Source organism: Glycine max, chromosome 15 (assembly GCF_000004515.6).
Source record: "Glycine max cultivar Williams 82 chromosome 15, Glycine_max_v4.0, whole genome shotgun sequence".
NCBI lineage: Eukaryota > Viridiplantae > Streptophyta > Magnoliopsida > Fabales > Fabaceae > Glycine > Glycine max.
This window is the reverse complement of record NC_038251.2, coordinates 38948503-38965689: the sequence shown is the minus strand read 5'-3', so window position 1 is coordinate 38965689 and position 17187 is coordinate 38948503. Positions and strand designations below refer to the sequence as shown.

Genomic DNA, 17187 nt, shown 5'->3' with positions numbered 1-17187 from the left:
TTGATTATCAAACCATGATGAAGAATGAATGAATCTTGATCAACATGAATCTCTTGTTGAAATGCATATTGATTCCCTTAGATGACTTTCAGAAAGTGATTCTTAAAATCTAATGTGGTAATCGATTAATTTGTTCGAATCCCTCTTGTTTTGCATTTCCAGAAATGTGGTAATTGATTTTCTTGTTTCTCAGAGAACTTCTCAAGCTTTTATGGTTATGGAATAATGATTATCAAACATGGTAATCAATTATTTCGACACATAGAGAGCTCTTAAAGTTCCAAGACATAATCTAATCGATTACTAAATGTGGTAATCAATTATCTCAAGTAACAAAGACATCCTTCTACTGAAATTGGCTAATGTAATCAATTACTGAAAATGGTAATCGATTAATTCGATGATTCTTGTCAAATTTCAAGAGAAGTGAGTTTTGTTGCTTGTTCTAACATTTTGTAATTGATTACTAAATTTGATAATCGATTACACTGTGTCGAACTTATTGCTTCTAAGAATCTTTGAGATTAATACAATTATCTTATCATGTTTGATTTCTACTAAACATGGATAATAAAAATAAGTCTAAAATATTTGGCATGCCTAATCTAAAAACATTCAATACAAGTGTCACATATTTACAAACTTATTTGGCACTATCAAATTATTAAAACCAAAAGATCCTAAGACTAATATTCAAATCTTCAATCTCTTTGATTTAACATGCTCAAAATCATAGAATTCTCTTAGTCCTTAACTTGTAGAATATAATAGCAAGTACGGGATTCCAATGGATATTTTGCACAATCTCTAACCATACATAAAGTTTTAACATAGGTACATATAAATAATATGTACAATGTGCATTAGTTAAAATACAATTATTCAAATTCAGACACATGGGACATGGCCTAATTGAACAACTACTAACAAATACATGCACAATTTTCTCGACTCCTAAATCATCCCTACATTGCGAAGCCACCTTTTCTATGCAATAACACGGTTGTTCTTGGGCACTCTTGAAAGCCACAACAACAAATGTATAGAAGACACTTATCTTCTTAGCCCTGTTCAGATAAATATTCCATAAGGTCTTACAAAAAAAAAAATTAAATGTAAACCAAATTAAGTTTCTTTCATAAGTTAAAAATAATTTATGCACTTTAACTTATATACAAGTTCTTCCATCGAACTTTTCCAAAAGTTGAAGTGAAATGTTGATTTTAACTCATGGGAGAAACTCAATTTATTTTACTTTCTTATTTTCTTCTCCTATAAATACTTATGAAAAATATTATCTAAACAAACAGTTTTAGGAGAAATTCATCTAAACATAACCTTAGTCAAATTATACATTATACATTTTTCCATTCTTCAATCAGCTAGAAAACACCCTGAGACGATTGGTGATCCTCTGACGACATATCGGACAATCGGTTAACCTAGATCCACAGTCTCTACAAGTCTGCATTTCAAAAATTGTTAAAAATAATAAAGTAAACTATCCAACAACAGAATAGAAAGAGACCATGAATTTAATGAAGCTCACCATGTGACCACATCCAAAGGCCAAATCTTTTTTATTTGTTAGACAAATAGCACATGCCTACAAAATTTCATTGGATAAAAGCACAAGAAATAGTGTTATTAATCAACTTCAAACTCGATAGAAAAGGAAACCTTGTTCCACCAATAACCCTATACTAGAGCAAAAATCATAGAGTAATAGTACCTATAATTGCTAAGTTGCTAAATTCTCATTTTGTAGTTAATAAGCCTAAAATCATAACTAAATTAAGCACTAGAATTGCTAAATTCTATTAGCTTTGCTTAATTTAGTTATGGTTTTAGGCTTATTAACCACAATTAAAATTGTCGCTTTAACAATTTTTCACTTGAACTCAAAATTCATAGATTTAGTGACATGAAAAAGTCTAAGGAGCAAGTTGAGAAAGTGTTAAAACTATAGGGGTGTATCCCAAAATATGTTGTTCTTTTTACACAATTTTACTTATTAGGAAGTGCTAAAGGAGAATATATATAATGAATCACTCTAACTTTCAATCATATATATATGTACCATTTGATTTCTTTCATCATCCATGAAAGTTGGCGTATTGCTCAGAACACGAGCTGGTGGCACAAGCTGGGAATATGGTGCTGGAGGAGGTCTTGGAACTATTTTATTTGATCTTCCTGTTGCACGACTTTTGTCCAAAAAACAAAGAAAAAAATCATCAAATAGAAAGTTGTAACAAATAGTCGTCTGAAGGAAACCACATTATGGACACAAAATTTATTGCATATATTTTTTCTAACACCTCATTTTTCGTAAAATAAATTAAAAAGAATTTTATTAAAAATAAATAGAGATTTAGGAAAATAATGAGATTTTTTGTAATTGAATAAATAAGGAGAAATAGTTTTATTAATTAAAATAATGGTTTTGATAAATAAAATAAATATATGTTCTTAGAAAATAAAAAATGATGTTTTATTTATTCATTTGATAGGGAGTAAAATAGAGTTTCTTTTTATAAAATAATAAAATAACAAAAAATAAAATAAATAATAAGCTGAGAGTATCCTAGTTATAAATAGAGATATATTAGATCAATTTTTACATTTATGATATGTCTCTATACTCTCTTCTTCTCAAATTCGTTTTCCCTTTTTCCTCTCCCAAAACTCTATCTTTTTCCCGCATACACCCAAAGCCATCCTAATAAAACTACGCCTCCAAACTCATTAACCGTTGAATCGTTGTGAAATTTGAACATCAGGTTCGGAACTCATTTTTGCATATCCCTACCATTGGGATTTGCAAAATAATGTTTGTGGAGAGAAAAATTTCCCTCGCACGCAGAAAGTGAAAGGCTCCAATCCATTTTCCTTCTCTCTAACGCTTGGAAACCCTAGTAGAGCAACTAGAGGAAAAACTTGAGGAATCTTAGGGAACCACTAGAGACGCTACTATCGCTGTCAGACTACACACATGAGCCGCTTGGAGGTAAGAGATGAGTTTATCGCAATGGGGGTTAGAATGAACATATGTAGGGATCATTAGAGAATCAAATTAGGGTTTATTTTAGGATGTTTATTGTATTTTAATTCTTCCTTTATGAGTATAATTGCAATATTGTTGTTGTGTTTGACAAACCAATTGATGCCCTAATGCAAATTGGTTGATAAAATTGAGTACTCTTGATGTTTTCGTGTTTTTGACCTATGATTTTGATTCTTTTGATTTTAATATGATTATGTGAAATTTTTTTAGGGGTGGGTGTTACTCCCCATGTTGTGAGAAGCACTTTTGTATAATTTGTTAGTATTTTGGACAAAATTTACTAGATTAACGTGATAAATTGTTATATTGAAATCATAAAATTATGATTGAAATTGTATGTAAGAGATATATTGAGCATATGTTAATATGTGGGATACACGTGAACAAGTGATGGTGGATTATGACATTGTTAGATGTTAAATTGTGGACATGGGATATGGTTGTGAATAAGTGTGTGGTTAACACTTGATGTGACAATTACTTGTGTTGTGAGTTGTGAATTATACAATAACCCGACTGATGTTTACCTTTAGAAAAGTGTCTATGCCCAAGGTGTTAAAAGAAAAGTGTAGGGTTCCAAGTTAGAAACTCGAGGTGTTAAATTATAGCGTAATGCCCAAGGTGTTAAAAGGAAAGTGTAGGGTTTCAAGTTAGGAACCTGAGGTGTTAAATTGTAGCGCAATGTGTTAAACGTGTTTGAAAACAAGTGTGAGTTCATTGGTATTGTATAATTCATGAGCAGTATGTGCGTGCAAAAGTTGTTTTAGGGGTTGGACCTGAATCAGGAAGGTGGGACCCTAACGAATTCTTCGGTGTCTAGGCCTCGGGGGTAAGTACGCTCGGTTTGAGAGCTTCTTTAAGCCTATGTTGATCTCATATGGTTGGAGCATTCTAGAAAAATAGAATGACCCTAACTGGTCACCTTATGATTTTACTTAGTGAGAGTGACCTAACATACCCATTGTGTGACGTGTCTTGTTATGTACTTCTAAGCGTCCTGGTGTTGTTTTTCACTGACATGGTACCACATTGCATATACGCTTGAGTCTTAGTATATTTGATTCATAACGCCTATGAATTTTTTATTATGAAATTGGTGTTGTTACGTCTTGAATCGAGTGTGTGATTCATGTGTAATGTAATTGATGATTGAAAAATGAGTTTTAAATGATAAAGTGATGAAGTGACGTGAATTGTATTAAGTTGAACTATGTGATAAATATTTTTATAATGTATTTTGCTTATGTATTTGTTTATCTATATTTTATTTAAAAATATGATAACTCACTCCCTACGTGTTGTTTGTGTTTAGATTTTGTGATGATCTCGAACCTTGTTTTCATGGGAGCAGATGACTAGGTGGACGACTTTAAAGAACCTCGTGCTAGAGGACGCTGTGACATAATGCTCTGATAGGATGTGACATTGGGGCATGAGATTCTGTTTTAATTGCATAATGTTCTGAACATGTTATTTTACTTTATTTTATTTCACTGCTTAATTTGTTTCCTTTTGTAAACTTGGACAACCTTATTTTGAGCCAAAGATGTTTTAATAAGTTTTATTTGATAACAGTGAAGTGAATGTGACCATGTTATCCACGTGGATTTGTTTATGTGATTTGAATAAAATTGATTTAATTAAATTTCATATTTTTATATATTTTTCTTATTTATATGTATGTTGGGATAGATGGTGTCACATTTTTCACTTTTCATCTAATGAAACATAAGCCTGTGTATAAGGAACCAACCCAAGTAGTCCAAGTTCAGTGGCTGCTTTATATTGGAAGGGTATCTCCATTAGAGCAGCCAGAGCAAAAGCAGCTTCTTTTTCTGAGGGGCTTGATTTCTTAGCCATTATGTCAGTGAAGTTAACAAACTGCAAAAAGGGAAAGAGAAGCTTTTACTATAACAAACAAAGAAATAACAAAGAATGCAAATAGGTAATGTCATTCAAAGCATTCTTTTATTGTAGCCATACCTGAAAATTGTCAAAGTCGCGAGCTGGTATCTTGTCATCAAACTTCTTCATGTCTTCCCAAGGTCCATCACCAACTCCAACCAGAATAATAGAAAGGGGATATGAACTGGCAGCAGAAAAAGTAGAATACAGAAAATTAATGGTTGATTAAGCAACTGCGTGTTTTGTTTTAATCTAACTGTTGTGGAATAGGATGGTGTAAAAAGACCAGAAAGATCTCTATCAAATAAGCCACAACAATCCACATAACTAAACTTATCCCCACATTTAACCAAGGAGTATTAGGTTTGTAAGTCCTTTTCACTTCTATGTTGCTCAACATATCCATCTCTTTCTAATGTGAGACTTCTTAATCACACTTGCACTCTAACACTAATATTGGAGACAATATTATTATATTTCTCATATAGTTGAAGCTAACTTCTAATGTGGTACTTTGTTTGATATTCGTTGAGTTTTTTTCAGAGGGTTTCATTTTATAATAACAAACAATTAATCTTGATAAGCGTCTAGGGTTGCTTTGATGATTAATTTGTCATATGTACCTTGCATCAGCTATTGCTTTGATTGTCCTTGCTTCTTGTGGACTGAGTTCTCCATCCTCAGACGCAGCACTTGTTGTTACCTTCAAATTGAACAAAATTATACAAACATGAGAATCGCATCACATGCATACATACACAAAAGTAACATTATGTACCTGGCCATCTGCAACAATAACTAACACATGGAATTGGCCATGGCTTTTCTCAACTATATCTATTGCGGCCTCAATCACTGGAGCATAAGATGTTGGTCCTTAAAACAAAATACAAATATTTCTTCAGTCATGGCTCTAGTCTTAAGTTTACTAATGTTATGTTTGATATATCTGATTAATGATGATTCCATTCTACGATTTATTCCACCCTTTTTAACGGAATTAAAATGTACAACTTTTTAACCTCGTGTTTATTATGCTCTTTTTTTCAAAATGAACTAAATGTAATAGAACTCATGTTATATTATGATTTGTTCCAATGTGTCTACTAAATTGCTACCTATGTTTTATGGAATGAAATTCAGTTTATTTCCCTAGCGTATCCTCATATATTATAATAAATGAGGACTGTTACTTTTTTTAATTTATCCTTTCTAACTCTGAAAAATATATAAAAATTATCATAATATTGTAGTGTGCAGAATGCAATCACTATTCAAACTGTCACTAAGAAAATATGTAATCATTCATGCATGGAGTATCTGATCCAAAACATTGTACACACTTCATCTTTTTTTTCACAAACAAAATAACAACACTTCATCAAAGCCAAGATATTACCAAACACTTCAATTATAAGCTAAGATGAAAATTACCTGACAGTCTCAAGTTTGGAACAATTTTTTGATAGCAAGCTAAAACTTCCTCAAAACCATGGCAAGGTGAATTATCACTGTGAAAGCTAAACACTTCTTGATCATGAGTGGTGGCTGTTTATTTAGACACAGAAGTTGGACCATTTTAATATTGGAAAAACTAACTTTCTTCTATACATTTTCAGCTATGAGGATTAGGCCTTACCATCACCAAAGCCAAAACAAGGAATCAAGTTGTCATCATCAAAAGGAGCCAGAGTCTTGCCAATAATAGAGATGGCTTTCTCATAGGGGTTAGGTGTACTTCCAATAGCATGCAGGCTTCTATTGTTGAATGAGACACTTCCTTCAATAACAATATGGATGCATTGGCTTTGTAGGCAAACAGTCAAAAAGCAATCATTTCAAAAGGAAATGATAAAAATCACATACTTCATGTAAAACCAGAAATCATTTTCATGCCAATTTAAGCTCTCAATTATGGCTTCATTTCATCTTTATACGGATTGCATTGGATGTGGATCATAGAATTACTCAGTTACTTTTTGCTTTATGTACTACTTACCAGTCCATTCATTGCTTTTTGTGAAATCAATTCCAAGGACAAGATTTGATGATTCTAAACCTTCCTTCCTCAAGGCAATTGTAACCTGTATGTAAAGAAACATCAAAATTTTCAATGGACACGCTTACAAATAGCTTAGGGTAGTCACATACCGAAATTCACTAATAAATACTACAAGGATGTAAAATTTCTTTATGCAATATCTAGAATTTATACAAGATCGATGTTTCTATAAGGTATTTTGTATCCTAATTGTTCGATTGTTACCAAATTAATTTCACAAAAAATTTTAAATCACAACACATTTGACTTAAACATTATTTTAGTCCATGAAAGATATGAGGTCAATCAGATTTAGTCTCTAAGAAATAAAAATTGCTAATTTTCTATCTAAAGGATGGAAATGTTAATAACTTTAATCATTTTAGAGAACTAAATTAAGATCAAGAAAAAAATTAAGATCGAATATTTATACGTGTGCATTTAAAAAATACAGTGCACATCAGCATGTACATTAAATTTTAAATAATTTAAATATATATTATAATGACAAAATATCAAAAAATTCATTTCTGCACAATTTTAATTTTCAATTCAATTGAGAAAATATAGGCAAGATATCAAATTTGAAAATTTTAAATCATGCTTCAAAGTTTTAAATCATGAAATCTAATTATTTAAAAACTTTACGAAATAAAAAAAAATATATAGATTCATGTTCCAATGTTCGATATACTTCTTCCGTATTTTTTTAAAAGATCTTTTCAATCAATTTATATTTTTTTAAGAAAATTTATTAATTTAGTGAGTGAAATTAAATTTATTAAAAATTTGTAATGTTTCTTTTAAAACTATCTTTAATTTTTTTAAAGTAATCATCTTTCTTTCTAGTTAATTACTTTTTACATTGCTAATCATTTTTTTAATCTAAATAAGAGAGAGTTTATCTCATTAATTTTTAATATTTATTATGTTAGGATTAAAGTATTTGTTAATTTAGGATACTTGAAAAACATTAATACAACAAACAATTAAAAAAGAGTCTCATAAAAGAAATAAAAATATAATCTTATGAAAGATATATCTTTTATAATTTAGATGCTCGAGAATGGATGACAAAATAGACTCGGATCTTATTAATACTTGCAAAAGTATTCACAAACTCGGAGGGTAATTACTCATGTATTGGGACTGAAGATAGAAACAAGTATTTATCCACAAAATGTTGTGGGGATGGGTGCTGGTATGGATACTATAATACCTATCCCACCCCGCAAGTGCAGGTCATATATTATATATTAATGTAATTAAATTGTGTTAGTTATGTAAATAATTTATATTATACATGTATTTTTTTAAAAAAATTATATTTTTCTAATTCAATTGGTATTTTAAAGACACATTCCAAGTTTATGCTTTTCAATTCCAATGTTGATATCATAATTGGAGTAATTAAGGATTTGTTATTAATTTTATTTCATGCAAGTACTTTTTATGTTGAGATAGTGGTATATCACCATAGTTTTGGTTTTGGATTGACTTTAAAATCTCAAATATTGTTTTGTGTAGGTAGTAAGATGATATTAAATTTAGCATATCTTATATTTACTTCACTCTATTTAAGAATAATAAATTTATGTATAACATCATCATATATGATGTCTAAGTTTAATTAGAGATTTTGTTAAGTGATTGGAATATTAACTTTAATAATTGTTATATTGGATTATTATTTTTTTAATGTTGTTTATATCTATGACTTAAGTTTGAAAAATTCAATGTTATGTTTGTTTATTTTAATATTGTTTTGTGGATGCTTAGATTATTTAAGAATGAATTTTCAATTTATTTGTAGTAATTTTTTTAGTTAATATATTTTTATTGATTTATTAACTTTATATGAGTAAAATACAGGTTATGGGTACAAATATGAATGCATACAGCTAATACAAAGATAAAGATTAAAATTAGTATTCGGGCATGTATGTAAATTAAATATAAATATTTTTTAAAATATGGATATGAAAATAAATATCATAGGACTTTATTCAAACTCAATCTAGTGTGATCCTGTGGGTATTGAGACCACCACACCTGGCCCAAAAATCTTAAAAAGTGTCACATTTTCATGTGAGCAGATAAGTCACCAATAAATATAACTATTCACATTAAAACTTTATCATATGTCCTTTCTACAATATCCATTTTTTGTTTGGATTTAATGAAAAAGCCAAAAATTCTTTATTTATTTGAATAAATGATTAATTTAATTTTTAAGTTTATATTTCAATGTTATTTTAATCGTAAGTTTTTAATTTTTTTTCATTTTGATTCCTAATCTAGTGACGTAAGTAGCAATAATAACATCAGTTTTGGAAGTAATAAACGATTTATTTAATTTCATAGTCATTAACAAACGATTTTAGATTAAAAAAATGAAGAAATATTTATTAATAATTTATTTAGACTAAAATCATCATTACAACTAAACAATTAGTATTATGCAGTTTTATTTTAATCTTATACTTCTCAACAGTACTTTGCAGTCCATATATTATACATAGATGAAAACGCGTTTTCGACACCCGTGCTCCCCTCCCCCTCTTGATAAACATGTTCAGCCAGTGGATATTAAGAATAATTTACTTTTTCATAAAACTTTTAGGTGCAGATATTACTTTTATTTTTAAATATAACACTCTTTTACTAGTATTTTTGAGAAAATTAATTAATTTAATTAATAATATTAAATTTTTAATAAATTATTTTTTTTTTCAAAATTATTAGAACTCATCATTTTTTTATTTAATTATTTTTTACCTAATCAATTAATGTGTGTTATTCTTCTTTTCTAATATTTATAAGAGAGAATATATTTATTTTTTAATTCCTAATATTTATGGTAAAGTAATTAAAAATATTTTAATAAAAAATAATGAATACAAAAGAAAACTAAAAAGTCTTATTAAAATAGATGAATAAGAATTTTATATTTAAGGACGAAGGTAGTGTTTTAAAAAAATAAGACTTAGATATGATTTTTTAAATGTTTTTTATTGTTTTTAATTATAAATTTAGACTTGGCATTCCATTCTGACAATATACATAAATTAATGTTTACATTAAATATAAATTCTTGAAATTAAAATTTTAATTCTAATATCTGATTAGATAATAATATTGAAAATATTCAAGAAACTGTAACTAATTTTTTTTTCTTTTTAATAACTATATTATATTTAAGAATTATATTTTTTTTAAAAAATTATATCATTAACTATTAAAAATGATTATAGGTGTTTTTTAGTCATTGTAACTAATAAATGTATGTTTTAAAATATTTAAAATTCAAAATATTTATTATATTTATTAATTTATGATTAAATGATAATGTAAATTATTTTGTATCATACAATATTTTATCTATATCTAATATAATATTTAAAAGTTCAATTGCAAAAACTAAATACTTTTAAGACATAAAAATATTATATTCTCAAACTAATTGAAAATCCTGTTTTAAAACGAGTGAAAGAAAACGTTGAACTACTTATATTAAATGCCAATTAAACATCCAACTATACTGACACTGACACTACAGTCTTAAAATAAAGGTTTTGCTTCTGCTGAAGCAGGCCCACTGAGTTAGTGTACAATGGAAGGTGGGGCTATTAATGCACACAATGCATCAGGTGGTACAATTGGTGGCACGGGCGTTCACGAACAAACCAAATCGAAGTGAAAATAAAAAAATCACAAATTGCTCAAAATTAAAATTTATTGAAATATGTTTGATTTTTATTTTTCTGAAATCGCGCATGATTTAGGATTTATGAACCAAACCAAATCGTTTAAGCACTATAAGTGTGTGTTTTTTAAATTTTTTATGCACAGTATACAAAATGCCGGTGCTTATTTGCATTTTGTGTAATTTGTACACAACTTGTGACAAATTCCAAAAGCTTTTTATTAATATATCAGTTTTTTCCCTATGCAAAAAGAAAATATGTTTTTCAATCAATGGTTTTATAAAGATTTTGTTTATATTAACCAGTGTTAATATTAAGTTGCCTTTCTATTCTAAGAAGCTTTTACTTTTATAAGTGAGTTGTATCTTGACTATCTTATAGTTTTATGTAGTATTTTTTTTCAAAAATTCTGTTTATACCAGTTGAACGAGTTATTATTAAGATTTGTCCATTTACATTGAATTAATAACAAAAAAATTTATCATTTTTTTATTTATTTCAATACTTACTAGTAAAATTTTAAAACCATAAAAATTAAACCTAACCAAATCACAAAAGATTAATTTAGTTTGATTTGAATTTCATAATTCATTTAAATTTAACCACTATACTTGCACTTAATTTTTTTTATTTGATTTAGAGTATTTTAAAGCATAAATCACACCATGAACACCCCTGATTACTCGAGTAAGCCTTTAAGGATGGTTTGTATAGGTAAAACTTTTTTTTTAACTGGTATACTTTGCAAAGTTGATTTTAAATTAAATTAATTTTGTAAAACAGATTATGATTATAAATAATTTTAAAGTTAAATAATTCATGTTTAAACATTTTATTCTTAAAGATGATAGTTTATTAAAAAAATCCTTCTCGAAATTACATTCTTTTAGATTATATAAACGAGTCTTAGTTTATTTGTGCATATATCAGGTTAAATCATAAATGTATAATTGTACTAATTTATTTGTGAATAATAACTTTTATAATATTTTAAATTTTCAAGAAAAACTAAATGAAAACGATAATTTTAGGTAATATTAAACATGTTTATTTTATTAAATATTACCTCAAAAATATTAAATACATTAAAAATATATAATATTGTTATTCTTAAAAATTAGAAGTGGACTACCTTTACACTGCTCGACGCCCAGTAGGTTTCTTTTCTTTTCTTTTTCTTTTTCTTTTTCAACAGCAGGGCCCATTAGCATTATTTGTATCTTCAATCTCAAGGAAATAATTATTATTATCAAAAGATGCGATGTGACCTTGCATAGCTGTTGTGTAACTTTATTTAATTTTTTGGATGGGCGTTGTCTGACTTGAATCCAGTGTACTAAAAAAATCATCAGAATCACTTTTTTCGCGGCCGTCCCAAGCTGAGGTTAAGGAGAAGAGTTCTGTTACATCTTCGGCGGCCACCATAAAATTAGCCGTTATAATTAACATGGATTATAGCTAAATAATATTTCTTAAACTTTGATGTTTAACCAACAATATTATGTGATTTATATATCCAACCTCATTTAGTAAAATAAGATTTTGTTGATATTATTGTTGTATCAGTATCACACTTTTTATAACATACTTTCCGCTATAACGTACTTTGCTGTTGTTGTATCCAACCTCACTTTTTATTTAACATATTTTATTTTAGATTTTAAATTTTTTAATAAATTTTAACTAATAAAAAATACATATTAAAAAATATGTTAATATCATTCCTTTTCTTTTTTAACTTTTGGTAAATATTAATAGGAACTATAAAATAAAAATAACGTATTAATATTTTTTTTCTTCTCATTTCTCTCATATTTCATTTTGGGTGAGTATATCTCAACCTGAACTATTTATTTCATATGTTATAAGATTAATTTTGATGAGTTTAAGTTTTGAAATTTTATTTGATACATTTTTTTAAGGATGATTTTTAAATATATTTTAGGTCATCCCAATCTGATTTAGTATTTTACATTCTCTTGAAAATGATTTTTTTCAAACAATTATGTACTGATAATATACTTTTTTATTTAAAAGATGATATATTATATTTATAATAATATTATTTATTAACAAAAAAAAATAATTTAACTATTCATAATATTATAATAATATATAGTATTGAAAAAACCAAATTGACTCGATTAAATCAGATTGAGTCAGTTTTGATTCATGTATTTTAAGTCTCCATCAAATATGGTTCGAGTTTTAGGAGGAAAAAAAAATCCAATCAAACTTTTAGACAAGATAGTGAGAAAGATAATCTCTTCCTAACTTTTCTCCTTGCTCATCCACTCATCCATCCTCCCCACTCAAACAAAAGAAAGAAAAATATCTATTATTAACCTTTTTAGTCAACGCCGCAATTTGAGCCTAATTCACGCAGCTTCAAAGTCTATCCCAAAATTCCATTTAAGAAAATTCAGAAAGAGAACTAACCAATACCAAGAGAAACAGCCTGATTTTAGTTTTTTATTTTTTTTTATTTTTTTTGGCTACGTGAGCAGCAAGATGTTGAACACATAAACAAGACAAGCATATAATTTGAATCTATTAATTACAAAATTCAATAGCAAAAAGAGGAAGAGTAAGCTGAACAAACCTGTTCTAGGGTGGTGAAGTTATCGGGAATCAGAGCATATTTCTCTTTGGCAGACAGTTTCCCCGAACCCTTATTCAAAGACATAGCTGCTGCTGGTGGTGGTTCTCGTGGTAGTGGTGGTTCTAGCGACGGTGACGGCGACAAGGTTTTGTTTTTCGGAGAGGGAACTCTCCCTTCAACAACGTTTCTGGAAAATTGAGTGTCACGCTTTTTAGCATGCGAGTTTCCCATCGCAGCTTCATTCAACTTGGGGTTCGCAAAAATTGATCACATATAATAATTTCAAACATTAAAGCTAAAACAAAATTTTATATAAAAAAAGGTGAAAAATGAACGAGTAGGTACTAGGGACTGTAAAATAGAAATAAAATAATGGAAAACAAGGATAGCTCTGGAAGATGAGAAAAATAAATTGGAATTAGATTCTCACTGCTTTGATTTCTTCATTTCTTGGCTAACACAATTATGATGTATTGAAGAGTAGACTTTATGGTAATGGCAAGGAGATAATGTGGTATAGACATAGTTGGATAAATATTGAAGAGTTGACGGTGGAGACCCACCAATGAGTAATGAATGACCGGTAATAGAAGGTGATTTCGGTAAACTAAATTTCTCATTTTGCATTGATGGGTCTATGAATATACTATTAATAATAAAATCCGGGGATGAGGATTTTTTTTTTATTTGTATCTCAACATTTTCCACCAAGTTCTCCCACACAAATGAAAAAGTCTCTATTCCTTGAAATCTCTAAAAAAATCGGCGCCCATCTTACTAGGCATGGCAACTAGGCCTGAACCCATGAGATCGTCCCGGATCCACCCCGATTTTGACAAGAAAAACTCAAGTTGACTGTGGTCAGGGTCAAAGTCGGGTTTTCCCCAATATCCAAAGTCAGGGTTAGGGTCGGGATGAGATTATTAATACCCGTCCCCGCCCCCAAATTTGTCCCGCTAATAATTAATTTACATAAATATCATTATATATATGTATATATATATATATATATATATATATATATATATATATATATATATATATATATATAACTTAAAACATGAAACTATTAGATTTAATTTTATGCTAGTGTTGGATTGGATTTTATGGTGTCATGTATAATCTAAAAATATGTTATGGTTGCTATTTAAAATTATATTTTTCATTTTATAAAAATTATATAATTTTTTTTATAAAATTTTATAAGTATACCGGGGGCGAGGCGGGGTGGGGAAAACCCGACCCCCATCGGAGGTGGGGATGGGGTAAATATACACCCCCGTTGGGTTTCAAGGGCGGGGACGGGGAGAGAAATGGGGAGTCGGGGGCGGGGGTAGGGTAAGTAAAACCCGACCTTGACCCGCTCCGTTGCCATGCCTACATCTTACCACCAGTGCCAAATGTTTTTTTTTTTTTTTTGCAATGAATAGAATCAGTTTATAAATATGGAATAGGGCCTCCAAAATTGTGTACTCTTGAGTAAGGGGTGTTGCTAGGTGCACCCAACACCATTACTTATGCATTCAGTAATTTAAGTGAAGTGGCAAAAATGTCCTTCACTTAAATGTTAAAAAGGGGCTCCTTTGTTTCAGTCCGTACGACGCCGCCACAAACCAAGCTTCTTCCTCCTTCATCTGTGTCTGTTCTCTACCATGTTGTCGTCATCCTCAGCTTCCATTGCTGCCGTTCAGGCCATCTCCACCACCGTTGTGTCATTTCCATCGTCGAGGTAAGCCTTTTTGTTTCCATCGTGCTGTTTGCCATTTGATATGTCGCATTTCGAATCTGTATAAGCCATACAGATTTAGTAATTCGTATGAGTTATACATATTGATTAATCTGTATAACTCATATGAATTACCTAATCCATATGAGTTATATGGATTAATCAATCCGTATAATCCATATAACTCATACTTATTAGCTAATTAATATATTTTATTTTTTTAATTATTAATATATTAATTTTATTTTTGTTTTTTCATAGTTAATATTTTTTATTTATAAACATATTATTTTTATTTTTATTTTTAAATAGTTATTTTTGTTAAATATAAATATATTATTTTGATTTTTGTTTTTAAATAGTTATTGTTTATTTTTTAAATAAAAATAGATTATTTTGAATTATGTTTTTAAATAGTTATTCTTTTTTAATTGTAAATATATTAATTTATTTTTTGTTTTGAAATAGTTATTTTTTTTAAATAGTTATTGTTTATTTTTTAAATAAAAATAGATTATTTTGAATTATGTTTTTAAATAGTTATTCTTTTTTAATTGTAAATATAAATAGTTATTTCTTTTTTAATTATAAATATATTTATAATTATTATATATTAGTTTTTTTTTGTAAAAAAATAGGCAAGGAGACATATTTTTTGTTATTTAATTTAATTAATTAATTATAGTATTTTTTAAGTTGCTTTTTAATAAAGAAGCTATTTTGATTACATAAAATTAATTAAAAATAGATTTTGAAAATATATATAAAAACTAATTTTTTATTTATGAATTATTAAATAGTAATTGATTGAAGTATTATTTGAATTTTGACATAAACTATTATGATGGTTTAAACGTGCAGATTATGGTTAGAACTAAAGGTTTGGATCAGGCTTTAGACAGGATTATAGGAAGAGCCATAGGGAGAAAGGATAATCGTGATTCAAATGAAGCTCTCCAGCGACGAAGGCCCATAGCATTTACACGTAGGCAACGGGAAGTTGTCCCTGTTGCTGAGGATGTTCATCATGTGGATGACGCAGCTGACGAGGTCTTCCAACAGCCTTAAAAAGCAATTGTTGATGATGAAGTTGTTGATGCCCAAGGTTTTTCAGGCAGACCGCATGACAATTAGTTCTGATTAGCTATGTTGATCATGTTGCAGTCATTGTTGGAATGGAGAGGTATTTCTATTTTTAAATAAATTATATTTCAATAAGTATTTGTTATTATTGTTAAAATTATTTTTTTAGGAACATCCTAAATTGAAGCTATCCTCCTATGGAAGGAAGGTTCAGAAATTCAGGAGGCCTGCTGCAAAGATTGAAGGGTTAATTGTTTCCACAGGATTAAGTCCTCTGATCGCATGTTCCTTGGACACTGGCAATCGAGGACTTATATTGACTTTTGCAGAGAGGTGGCATAAGGAAACTAGCAGTTTCCATCTTCCTGTAGGAGAGGAAACCATCACCCTCGATGATGTGGCCTCTTTGCTTCATCTGCCCATCACAGGCGCCTTCTATAGCTTTGAGACTCTTCATGTTGAGGAAGTAGTGTTGCTGTTAGTGGAATTACTTGAAGTGAGTGCAGATGAAGCGAGAGTTGAGACAGTACAGTGTCATGGGACATATGTACAACTATCATGGTTACGAGACATTTATCGTAGTAAATGTGATGTCACACACTGGACTATAGCAGCTCGAGCTTATCTGTCATAGCAAAATGATTGCCATACACATGGCCGATACATATTACGCGATGCACAAAATAATCTGTTGGTGGTTGATTTCTAAGAGGAAAAAATGTCATGCTTAGTTGGAGAGACAAAGAAACAAGGATGGCATTATACCATGATGCAATGACATATCCCATGTCGATTATATTCATCCACTTATCCATGGTAACCTGCATGTTACATTTTTATGATTACATTTATTTAAACTAAATTTTAAATTAAAAAATAACATAAATTACATACCATGGATAATCCATCAACAAGTAGGGACCGCTTTAATTCCTCAAATTTGTCTATGCAACCAGGAGGTTGATATACTCATAAGACTATTTGGCAAGTTCTTTAAGCAAATGGTTGCGCACCAAAGACCATGAATTTTCACCCATACCTAATAAGGCAGCAATT

General features: G+C 29.1%; 1 protein-coding gene across 9 annotated transcripts; it reads right to left on the bottom strand.

Annotated features, from left to right (window-relative positions):
• Positions 1-808: 808 nt before the first annotated feature.
• LOC100803177 (E3 ubiquitin-protein ligase RGLG4) lies at positions 809-13904 on the bottom strand. Of its 9 annotated transcripts, none has more exons than XM_014768126.3 (13): positions 13753-13904; positions 13323-13509; positions 6972-7056; positions 6612-6752; positions 6407-6520; positions 5751-5848; positions 5596-5675; positions 5051-5156; positions 4821-4948; positions 2081-2207; positions 1550-1606; positions 1339-1465; positions 809-1067 (listed from the first exon to the last, which is right to left on the bottom strand). In XM_014768126.3, exons 1-12 carry the CDS (start codon positions 13767-13769, stop codon positions 1379-1381), a joined length of 1227 nt encoding a protein of 408 aa, XP_014623612.1. In that variant the 5' UTR covers positions 13770-13904; the 3' UTR covers positions 809-1067; positions 1339-1378. The 9 variants fall into 9 exon arrangements, with proteins under 9 accessions (XP_014623612.1, XP_040866077.1, XP_006598024.1 ...); XM_041010143.1 differs by having other exon boundaries at positions 1355-1465; XM_006597961.4 differs by having other exon boundaries at positions 1362-1465.
• Between the last annotated feature and the right edge of the window lie 3283 nt (positions 13905-17187).